General features: G+C 34.3%; 2 protein-coding genes across 2 annotated transcripts; both read left to right on the top strand.

Moving 5' to 3' along the window:
* The first annotated feature begins 2,294 nt into the window (after positions 1 to 2,294).
* On the top strand, positions 2,295 to 6,076 carry LOC123214728 (probable N-acetyl-gamma-glutamyl-phosphate reductase, chloroplastic). The gene is made up of 13 exons (XM_044634692.1): positions 2,295 to 2,617; positions 2,697 to 2,873; positions 3,178 to 3,285; positions 3,457 to 3,543; positions 3,667 to 3,717; positions 3,831 to 3,902; positions 3,988 to 4,107; positions 4,482 to 4,542; positions 4,688 to 4,768; positions 4,936 to 5,015; positions 5,106 to 5,195; positions 5,515 to 5,643; positions 5,746 to 6,076. The coding sequence occupies exons 1-13, from the start codon at positions 2,564 to 2,566 to the stop codon at positions 5,851 to 5,853; spliced, it is 1,218 nt and encodes a 405-aa protein (XP_044490627.1). The 5' UTR covers positions 2,295 to 2,563; the 3' UTR covers positions 5,854 to 6,076.
* A 349-nt stretch (positions 6,077 to 6,425) lies between these two features.
* On the top strand, positions 6,426 to 8,761 carry LOC123214729. The gene is made up of 4 exons (XM_044634693.1): positions 6,426 to 6,664; positions 7,457 to 7,882; positions 8,101 to 8,352; positions 8,533 to 8,761. The coding sequence occupies exons 1-3, from the start codon at positions 6,581 to 6,583 to the stop codon at positions 8,302 to 8,304; spliced, it is 714 nt and encodes a 237-aa protein (XP_044490628.1). The 5' UTR covers positions 6,426 to 6,580; the 3' UTR covers positions 8,305 to 8,352; positions 8,533 to 8,761.
* Positions 8,762 to 12,323: the final 3,562 nt, after the last annotated feature.

Genomic DNA, 12,323 nt, shown 5'->3' with positions numbered 1-12,323 from the left:
TGCAAATTTGGGGTTAATTATATGGCCAAAAGACTTATTCCCACCCAAGGTTTAGTGCAAACCCAACTCTCGTCAACTAATTTTCGAAATTTCAAATATCCACTTATTTGTTAAATTTTACTGTTATTATCAGAAGTAAAATCGTTATTTATAAAAAATTTAGCAAACTAATATTTTATCTCATTTTTACCCCCTTAGTTTTAAAACATAACAGTTTTTCCCAAAACTTAAATTTTGAAAAGTTACAATTTCCCCCCAAAACCCTAAACTCAAAAACCAACCCATTTTCCAATGACGAAATCCACTCTAGTCATGTGTTAGTTGATTGGTGACCGTTCTCTGACATTCTCAACGATAGAAGAATCGAAGGAATTGATCGAATCTTAGAAAATTTAATCCATGAATCGGCTTTAGATTTCATCTTCCGTCAACTTCTCTTGATGCCTATCTTTGACTGACTAGAGATGAAGATGTCGGCTTGGAGAGAAATGGGTTGATATCGGAGGGGAAGGGAGGCAAGGTCTTGGGTAGAGGAGTTGATCATAAAAGGTTGTCAAAATATGTAGAAAGTTAAAAATGAAAGGGGGTTGAAACTAAGATTTTTCAGAAGGCTTGGGGGAGACTTGAATAGAAAAAACATGGAGGTTGCAAACTCTAGACATGGGAAAATGTCAGTTTTTAGACTTAGAAAATATGTGGATAAAAGGGAATTGTGAATTTTCAAAACTAAGACAAAAAAAAAGGAGATAATTTTTTTAAATAAAATTTCTAAATGACGATTTTATTTCTGATAGTAATAGTAAAATTTAACAGATGGATGAGAATTTGAATTTTTTAAAGTTAGCATGTGAGAGTTTGAGTTTGCACTAAACCTTAGGTGAGAATAAGTCTTTTGGTCTAATTATATTTATCTATTGACTATTGGTTGTGTATTGCTTGAAGAGAAAAATAAGTATTTATTTGCCGAATCAATGAATTAAAATTGGTTAAATTGGATCATGATGTTAATGATCCAATTTAAGTGTTTATGTTTTCATTAACTTCTAATGTTAATGATGTATCTTAATTATTCATGTTAGTTGTTCAATCTTTTAAGTTTGTAAGTGTTAATGACCATGACTTACCCAACAAATACTCATGTTAAATCTAATCCAATAATAATAAACATAGCAATTTGCATTGAGTACACTACATCTAATACAAAACAACACAAGTGTACCAATGTACGATGAACACACTACAACCAATATAATATATCAGCACAAATGAAATCAATCTACTTGGCCAAAAAACATATGGGTAATCAAACGTGCCTTTAGACACATTGAGTCCTTATTGTGAAAATCTCACGCTCGATCCAATGCAAGATGTTCAATGAATCATAACATGAACTTCTTGCAGTCTCTTAATTTGGTTCTCTACTAGGGTATGTTGTCTCCCTTGTGCAAAGTCAAGGGATTTGAGTGAAAGACACAACCGCATCCTTTGTATAACTTTTCATTGAGTTATACACTATTAATGACAATTAAATCAGGTAAACTTTACAACAAACTTAGTGTTTGTTGTCAGAGTTGATCAGAATGTAAACTTATAGCTATAAACATACATAATATGTTAAATAAACTTAAACAATTATCCTTTTGATAAATATAATACCAGACGATAGTACTTAAAGTGTGGTAAGTTGCCTTTTCAATGACACTTCATGGCCTAAAAAATTGGACACCTCCTTGAAAAGGTGTTCGATGAAGAATGTGTAGACTGTCATTTAGTTTTATATGTTATCAATACTGTCAATTGTTGATACTGTCCAAGTGAGTCGAGGTAAGTGCCCACATTTTCTAACATGTATACAATTGATATTAGAAATGTTGACCAAACATTTGATTTACATATATTTGAATGATGGGTATAACTAATCTAGTTTTTTAACCACTCTCCCTTCATCAGAAGCAGAGACAATAATTGTGACATCTAATATATCAAAATGGATAATATTGTTATACTAATTAAATAAATAAATATTAAAAATAATGTTCAAAATAATTTAGCATCATATATATCCGAATTGATTTAATATATAAATAATCTTGGCTTCATCACAAGGTCATTTATATTAATGAACGAGGCGTTGGGATCTAAGTCTCGGTAATTGAAATCTTTTTAACGGTGGAGCAGCGTGTTCAGGGAGTAAATTGTAAGTGCATTTAGATTTTTGGAGAAGAAATGAGATGATTGAAGAGATTTGGGTGAGAAAGTTCTTTTATCATAGTTTGGGTTGAAATTAGTGATTCAGCAAAACCCTGTTAGTCAGATTCTAGGGTTTTACAGTTGATGCTCTGAGAGCAGACAAGTTCTTGACCTTCTCTGTAACTCAAAAGTAAAGCAGCCTTTTCTTATTCTCTTAAACAAATCCCACTTCAACATTTGAACAATTCAATTAACTCTATATAAATAAACACGTAAGCATTTGATTTGATTAAAATGACCAGCACTTTCTTCCATTAAATGCAGCATTTTTCATACAATTTCTGGTATTGGTCGTGCAGAGTTTGATTGCAAAATGGGCATTGCAACTTTCAATTCCATTTGTTTCACACGAGGGTTTTTGTGGAAGGTTTGTTTCTTGTAAAGAATTAAAATTTAGTCATTTTAGTAGAAACTTTCATGTCTTTATTTAGTTTCTTGAATAATAGGATGAAGCTGAGAGTTCAAGGGCATTGAAGAGATATGAGAAACCAAAGAGGCTTTACGTAAGAGGGTCTGCAACTTTATCAACAAAAAGCTTACAAACGGAGGAGGGGAAGTCTCAGAAATCTGAAAAGCAAGTTCGCATTGGGCTTCTGGGTGCCAGTGGTTACACTGGTGCTGAGGTTAGTTCATGCATGTTTTGTGGGTTCAGTTAATTGTTTTCGATTGTTTGTTTGGTTGCATTTCAAATTGCTGTGTTGCAGCTTGAGCCACCGTTTTTGGAAAACTGTTGTGGATTAAGCCTGAAGTTGAACTAAATGAAGCGTACACTTACATGAAATATAATTAAATGCATCTTTTTCTCTCCAATTTTAAGTGTTTGAAGTTTGGCACTGCTTTTCCGAAGAGGTTTTTATTTTTTAATGTTAGCACTTTAAGTTTAGCCATCTTCAGTTGTTTTCATCCAACTTATTGTTCATCTGGCAGATTGTTCGACTCCTTGCAAACCATCCATATTTTAATATTACCCTGATGACTGCTGATCGAAAAGCTGGTCAATCAATTGGATCGGTCTTTCCTCATTTGATATCACAAGTATGATTCTTTTAATTGTATAACTTTGTTTTGAATAGTAGTTAAAGTTGCTGAACAAACCATAGTCTGATGGCTGTTGAAAGGGCCATAGAGCTTCTTAATATGGTTGTTGTTGGGATAACTTCTTGATATTCCTCCATTGTTGGTATATGGTCCCCTTTATGCTTGCAGAATCTACCAACTATGGTTTCCATCAAGGATGCAGATTTTTCTAATGTTGATGCTGTGTTTTGTTGTTTGCCTCATGGAACCACGCAGGTGTTTTCTTGTTGCCTTTACATCGTTTACCTATTCTATGATACTTTCAGGGCCTGATGAAGTTTTCCATCTCAATGTGGATAAGAATTTACTAAGCGATTGTATTTTTGTTACTCTGTACAGGAAATCATTAAAGGCCTTCCAAAGAGTTTGAAGATCGTTGATCTTTCTGCGGTATGCTTTGAATGCAGTCTTATAATTTGTTCTATCTTGCGTTACAGGAAGCCTGTAAAAAATTTCAAAGTTTTCCCTCCTGTCAAGTACTATTTTATATATTGTCTTGTCAGGACTTTAGGCTGCGTGATATTTCTGAGTATGAAGAATGGTATGGTCAACCACATATTGCACAAGATTTGCAGGTAATTTTCTTTTCTGGCTTATATGTCAATATTAGCTGTAGAAGTGTTACAATTGTTATTTTACAAATGGTTTAAAATTTTCCAGAAAGAGGCTGTATATGGTTTGACGGAAATTTTGAGGGAGGATATAAAAATTGCACGTCTAGTTGCTAACCCTGGTTGTTATCCGACATCAATACAACTCCCTCTTGTTCCACTGATTAAGGTTTGTGTTTATAGCTGTTTTTAAGTTTTTTATGCTTATTTAAGTCTTATTGGATACGTAATAGTTGACTGACAATTTTAAGCATTGTAAAAGGTGTTTGTTGGACTAGGAATGCTCATGCAAATGCCAGATACATGTTCAAATTTAGAACACACACACACATATACATACGTATGTATGTATGCATGTATATGTATATATGATAAACTTGCTTGAATAAACTGTACTACTGGAATCAGACTTTATGCTATGTAGTTTCAGCCAAACCAATCTACTTGCAGCATAATCACTATCCTCTTGTTGTTGACTTTCTTTTTCTCATTGCTTACTTCTTTTGAATGTCCTGTGACTTTCTACTTTGTTTTGGCTTTCAGGCTAATCTGATTCAATATAGAAATATAATTATTGACTCAAAATCTGGTGTGAGTGGAGCAGGTAGGAATTCATTTGCAGCCTTTGATTTATTTTCAGTTTTATCTCGATGTACTTTGTTAACAAGTTAAAATGTGTTACTTGTTGCCTTCTTTGAATATTGAGCAACTGTCCTTGATCAGCTTCTGATGTCTGGTATATTGTTCAGGACGTGGTGCCAAGGAGGCAAATTTGTACTCAGAAATAGCTGAAGGCATTTATTCTTATGGTGTTACAAAACATCGTCATGGTGAGCTTTGAAGAGGAAGGTTAGAACTTTAAACATTTGGATCCTGGGTTTTCTATAGCACTATTCTTAACGGCATAATGAAAGAAATGAATCTTATTCCACCAACTTAAATTCTATTTATGTTATTATGTCTTGAGACTGTGACATGGATTCTGTGTTAAATGCAGTCCCTGAAATTGAACAAGGACTATCAGATGCTGCACATACAAAAATAACTGTCAGTTTCACCCCACATCTAATGCCAATGGTATAGTTGCACTCATTGTATTTGAGGGAATCTTAATGCCTTGTTTTCTCTCTTTTCTTCAAAAGGATATCTCTGTCAATTTTCTTACAGATTCGTGGTATGCAATCAACTATATATGTGGAAATGGCTCCAGGAGTGACAGTTGAGGACTTATACCAGCAATTAAAGTTTTTCTATAAGGTATATCTTACTTTATGAATTCTTCTTATACATCAGTTCCTATACACATAAATCTTTGAACACATTGTCTTAAAGGAAAAATTGTCAAGAACCAAGAAAACTTCAATATGCTTGTATTATTGCCTAGAATTCTCGGATACAAAACCAACTGGAGGGCCTGTTCATGTTAATCCTGGTCACCCTTATGGTTTTGAGGCTTGGCTCAACCTTACTTAGGTTTGCGGATGGACTTATTGATATGCTACCTATCAGCTTACACTTTTCTTGTTCTATTTGTTGATGTTTTGGATCCTTGATATTGTTAAAACTTCTACTACAGGACGAAGAATTTGTGAAGTTGTTGGAGAAGGGAGTTGTTCCTCATACTCATAATGTTCGAGGGTCTAATTATTGTTTAATGAATGTCTTCCCAGACCGAATTCCTGGAAGAGCAATAATTATATCTGTTGTATGTGTCAACTCCACCTTGTGCTCAACTTTATTTATGTTTCTAGCATACCCTTGACGACTCTGTTCCATTGTTACTAAGCTCCTTATAATGTGTCTGCAGATCGATAATCTTGTAAAGGGAGCTTCTGGTCAAGCACTGCAAAATCTTAACATAATGCTGGGATTTTCGGAAAAAACAGGGCTTCTTTACCAGCCCTTGTTTCCTTGACACCTTATTGCTATATATACGCCAGAAACCATATCATGAATTATATTTTCAGAGCTCTCGGATGAGTGTATTGTCAGAGAAAAGTGGTTTTAGGACTCTGTATCATATAACTGGAAGAATAAGCTGATAAATGCTCCTCTTTGATGGTAATTTATCTTGTAATAAGGTTTATGGGGTGAGATGTTAATTTATCAATGATGAGGGGTTCCAATGAATTTTTAAATGGTTGATTAAACAAAACAGATAATTTTGATTAATTTGAGTTGGATCAGGTTGATTCGAATATTAAAAAGTTAGGTTAGAGTAAAAAAATATTGATACAATTCTAATTTAATTAGATTAGAGTTGAAAATCTCTAGTACAAAAGCTAAATTAATATTATACGAATACGATCGATTGACACAAAAAACCGGATCTAGTGTTTGGTATTATAAATAAATTAAAAAGATTTCTATATCTGACATTTAATACTTTTGATGTGTTGTAGTGAGAAAAAAAAAAAGAGAAAATAAATAAGATCCAAATTTTGCGAGAAGAAGCTAGCCACATAATTGTTTACGGTGTGGCGCCAGATCAGCGGATTGTGGCTCAGTCCCTTAAACCCTTCAACAGAAACGTTTCATTCTCCTGAAACATCGAAGTACTTCTGTGAAGATCTTCCTTATCCTTGTATGGCTTTTCTCTTTTGCTTTTGTAAATTTGGTGGATAACATAGCAAATAAACAAAATGAGAACCAACCCATATCACTCTCACTTGTCATCTTCTACTCAGCTTCAAACGCCCTCTCTCATGGCTCTTCATGGGCTCAAGGTCAGCCTCTTCTCTTTTATGTTGTGAACACGCATGGCTTCTTTTTTGTTTTTGTTATAATTTCATTTTTCGGTGGTATGTTTAGTGTGTGAATATGGTTCATGTTTTTGATGGAAAATATTATTTGGGAAATGGGTTTACAAATTTAAAGCTGTTCTTGTTTTGCGTTGATTGATGGTTTCTGGGTTTTTTATTCTCTGTTGATGGGAAAATTAGATTCTTTAAGGTTGTTTGAAATCCAGAATAGTGGTCCTACGATCTTAATTGCAGAGATGTCTAGCATTTAAAAGTAGAATTGCAATTTTCTTTCAAAATTAAGTGATATTACTCTTTACAGCTAGGTTGAATTGCTAGTCAAGGAGGTTGTGTACATGATATATTTTTCTCAGGTAGTTTTTATCGTTCAGTCGGTGATTTCATTTACATAAAGTAATAATAATGAATTGCCATTTTTGGGGCTTTCCTACATTACTGTTGTTTTATGTCGATTAAGATAGAGGGATAAAGTATGGTTTAGGAGATTTGAGTTTAGTATCTAAGATAGAGTAACATTGAATTCAAGTTTGGTAAAATCAGGGCTAGAGTTAGAGCTGGGTTGATGAAATGGACTATGGCTGTATTGTTGTTGTGATTGTGGGATATTCATAAACTTAGAGTCAAAGTTTTATGGAAGGACTGCTACAGTGAAAAGAAATTTGGTTAGTCTAGAAAAAACATTGTTGTTTTTCATTTTTTACGTTAGCAAATACTTATTTCTACTGTATTTCTCTGTTGACAAACTTCTCTTGGCAGGTATCACCATGTTTTAAAGCCCATAACTTAAGTTTGAGTACAAAACTAAATGGAGTCTTTCAGAAAGCTAAGCCCAATATATGCTGTGCTATGAATATGGCTTCCGGACAGTCACGTGATCCTGAGAGGTTAAATTTAAGCAGTATCATGAACAAGGCAAGCGAATTATGGGACAGTTCTCCCCAGCCAGTCAAGTCCTTTCCCTGGAATAGAGCACTGGAGAACTTTGTTCAACTCATTATTGATCTTTTCTTGGCAGTTGTCAAATATTTAAGCGTACCTTTACTGGCTGTTTCCTCTCTCAGTGAGATGTCATATTGTGCACATGAAAAGAAGTTGTTTTTTGTCCCTGTTCCACTGCTCATTGGCATGGCTATTGCTGACATCCTAAGAGAAACCTCATTGGAAATATCTCCTCTGCTCAAGGTTGAAATATTTTACAATTTAGTCATTTTGGAATTTTAAGACATTAGTTGAGTACATGAGGATGGGTTGATATCCTACACCATTTGTTTGAGCAGGCAATACTTTTGTTTCAGTGTTATAGTTTTTGGGCCTTTGCACTTGCGTGCCTCAGTGTGTGTGTGTGTGTGTGTGCGTGCACGCATTCCTGGTTTTAACTAATTGTTTGGCTTGATTTTCAGGATGCAGAAGTTCCTTGGCATCTGATTACCATTGCAATATTCTTTACTTTGGTCAAATTGCCAGGTCCTTATTATCCATACTGGGGACGCATATTCATTCCTCACTTAGCAAATGGGGCACTATTGAGGACTCTGTGGTTTGCATTTTTGTGGAATAGAAAGCCCAAAAAGGCATCAGAAACAGCACAACCCAAAACTCAATGATTCAGTAATCGTTGGCCATTCTGGATCAAATAAACGCTAAATTATTGGGTAAAATTCTTTTACCTTGTATTTTTTGCCCATCCCTTACATGTGGCATTTTGCCAGTGCCCTTCTACTAGACAATGTGCTTCAAATTGGGCTATTGGCTGAAATATTGTTCTTTAGGATTTTATAAATTCAGTTTATTTTTGGGGTGCATTAGTCATCTTTCTTCTGATGTAAATACAGGTGAACTATTTGTACCAATGAAGGAAGGTGATCGGAAGCTTTGGCCACTCTCAAGACTTTGAGTTTTTTATTCTGAGAGTAAAGGACTTGCAATTTAGATGGGGTTGATAAATGTTAAACTAGTTTGTCACTTCATTTTATACATTTTTCTTACAGAAGGTTCTGGAAACAGGCCTGTAATTTATTTGAGATTCAAATTATATTGGAATCAAATGCTTTTCATCCACAAGTACTTCTTTTGTTCTATCTAATGGTATTTGTATTTAAAAATTCTGTTTGGCCAAACCTTCTATTAGACTAATAACCTGTATGGGTATTAGCTGATCCAACTATTGTACTTAAAACTTCTGTCACACTGCCTTTAAAGAGGAAAATGGGGATTATTTTTAACCCATCTGTATGTAGGCACCCTAGTCACCATATCCCAATTGGACTTTGTTGAAGTGGCAAGCATCAAACCCAAAAGAAATATTATTTTACTTGCCTTGGTGATTGAATTTTTTATTGGTTGAATACAAGCAAAATTCTATCCAAATAAAGTGTTAGAAGGGTTTTTATCTGTTACAAATGTACACTTAATAAACTGCGGAGGTAATTGATTACATTATCAAAGATTGCTGTATGCCTTCTCTTACAACCGCATTAAAATTTTCTGTGTTTTAGACCAATTTATCTTACAGTGAAAACAGCAAACAGGTCTATCTAGCCTAAATGATACCTGAACTGGATTTTCCTCAAACTTGTATCTCACCTGAGCAATATTGTACAAACTCACAGCAGAGAAACAGAGGAACTCTTGCTTGCTATAATCCACATGTGAAAATCTGATAATAAACTGTATATATTAGACTGATATATAACTCAAACCATATACAACATTTTGATCTTTACCCTAGTGAAACACACAAAATGAAAACAAGGACTAGATTATGCTACTAATAATGGGCTTGGTAGTTGACTATTATTGGATATGTAGGAAGTATTGGCCCTTGGTCTACCACTTGGCCTTTTGCCATTTAAAAACCCAGCAGATTCTTTGATGCATTCTGATTTTTAGATATTCCAGTTCTTTCCACTTCATTAGCATAACAAATTGTCACAGTAAAACCCATGTTTCCATCATACCTGAAAAGCAGAAAATCATGGCTCCTCCAAGAGTTATCTCTGACAAATTCCACCCAGCCATCCTCCATACCATAAACACATTTCAATGATCTTCACTGTAACAGTCCACGACCCACTAGAGAACTCTCAAAGTTTCTGCATCTGATAGCATCTTTGACAAATGCTTCAAGAATTGCCGAGGAATCCTCTTCTGTTAACAAACAAAATAAAACAAAGATGTTAGCCATGGATATAGGTAAAAAAAAAAAAAAAGCCACCATAAGTAAGAGATCCCAACTGGACTTTGCACGACAATGAAAATGACATTGAGCTTGAATTTGGGGACTGTTATAGAAGTGAGAAAATAATGTTAAAACTAATAAGGAAGGCCGTAGCATGAAAATGAATTTGAAGCATGGTAGTGCCGCGACATTGATGCATGATCATTTGGCTATAGCAATGGCTGACTAATTGTCAATTGAAATTGCAACAGGTCCATCTTGTGAATGTTCCAAATCTGATAGTAATTTTTTAAGCTAAATGTCTTGGTTTGTTGGATTTGCTGCTGCAATGTACTCAGCTTCAGTTGAAGATTGAGCTACAACTTCTTGCTTTTTAGAATTACAAGAGAAAACTCCATTTCCAAATGAAAAACAATAATCAGATTTACTCTTGGAATTATCCACACTTCCTGCCAAAGTTACTGTCTATATACCAAACTAGTTTGTCTAATACCTTGAACGTACTTCAACACCCTCTTAACTGCCAAAGATGTAGTTTACTTGGTGAATGCATGAATCTGGCCAATAATGAAGCTGAAAACATTATATCAGATCTAGTAGATGACAGATACAACAAGCTTCCAACTAGACTTCAATCAAATGAAACAAACGCCTTGTCAAAGTCATCATTCTTACTCAGCTTCTCATTCACCACAAGAGAAGTTGGCACAACTTTTGATCTCTCCATAAGAAATTTCTTCAAATCTCTTCATACCAAGGAGATACTTTTCAAGGCATATTTCTTTTGAGAAATTAAAATACCATCGTTACATTGATCAATCTTCATACCAAGGAAACATTTATTAGTTTCTCCTAACTTGTAAATCGCAAAGTGATTTTTCATATTCATCTTAAGTTGATTAACTAACTTCAAATCTCCCCCTGTAACTAAGAGGTCATCAACATAAAAGACACTATAAGCTTCACTTAAATTTTAGACAGGCACGTAGCCATATCCATTATTGATTCGTTATTCCTTTCACTCACTCTATTTTGTTGAGAAGTGTAGGAAACAATTAGCTATTGTATAATGCCTTCCTAGTTTCTAAAGGTGGTGAATTCTTTTAAAGTATACTCAGAACCATTGTTTGATCTGAGCATTTTTGCTTGAGAACTATTTTGCTTTTCAGTCATAGCCTTAAAAAACTTAAACGCTCATAAAACTTCAGATTTTTTCTTTAGGAAATATATTTAACACCGCCTTGAAAAATCATCAATAAACAACCAAAATATATTAGCTGCCATTCAAGGATGGAATGGTCATGGGACCACACAAATCAATGTGTATCAGTTGGAGTTTTTCGGATGCTCTCCAATTACTTGCGGAGAATGGCAATTTAGTTTGTTTTCCATACCGACAAACATCACCTACAACCCCATCATCATCTATAGTTGGCAAATTCAACACTAACTCACTTGAGTACATTTGCTTCAAAGTAAAATGAGGGAATGTGATAGACCTCCCATAATTAGACAATATCACAGGAAGGGCAAAATGAAGAAAACACCAATTCCAGCTGTAATCCAATCAGCAGAAGCAATGGATCAGTTTGCAGAATCAGCAAATCAAACCAATTTAATTATCTTCAATAAAGCAGATCATAAGGCAAGAACCAAGGGAGAGCAGAAGGCTGAAATGATGCAGAAACTGAAGGAAGAACAGAAGGCGGAAATAGTGCAGAAACTGAAGATGGAGTAGTTTAAAAGAAGAAGAAGGACGAAGGTTCAGGCATCCAAAAAAATAGAATGAAGTCTTGGGTGGGAATTAGGTGGCCTTTGGCCTAGGATGGAGAACTTGGTTCTGTATCAAGTTTATGTTTTCTAAGCATTCGATAATAAAATCTCTTGCTATAAACTCTTGTTTTATTCAGCATCTCAACAATAAACCCTGTGCTGTAATTTCATATTTCATTCAATAAAACAACATCACTCATTTAAATATAACTGTTCATTATAACTTTCCTTGCTTACAATTACATTGTCATTACAAATTCATTACATGTAAATGACCATATTCCTAGGTATCCAGCAGCTGCAACAGACGTAGAATCCATTCAACCTCAACAAATAGCCTCTGATCTAGTGGGTACGCAACAGAATGACTATTTCCCACTCAAACTATGCCGAAATGACAAGTTCCAACCTTAAAGTTGGCAAAAGACATTTTCTCATCTTCCGTAAGACACTTTGTAATTTGTTAATTTTTAGGATAGACACTAAAAGATAAAAATAACCTTTATGACTTTTAATATTTATTAAAAATAAATAACATTTTACCCAAAACTTTTTTATATGCATTTTATACCCTTGTTTCATAATAGATTAATTTGAAGATTTTAAAAAGCCGTTGCCGATGAAATGTCACCAATGACAATTAAAATTGTATTGTATTAGTGTGAGTTTAAT

Source organism: Mangifera indica, chromosome 4 (genome assembly GCF_011075055.1).
Source record: "Mangifera indica cultivar Alphonso chromosome 4, CATAS_Mindica_2.1, whole genome shotgun sequence".
Lineage (NCBI taxonomy): Eukaryota > Viridiplantae > Streptophyta > Magnoliopsida > Sapindales > Anacardiaceae > Mangifera > Mangifera indica.
This window is presented reverse-complemented; position numbering and strand designations above follow the sequence as displayed.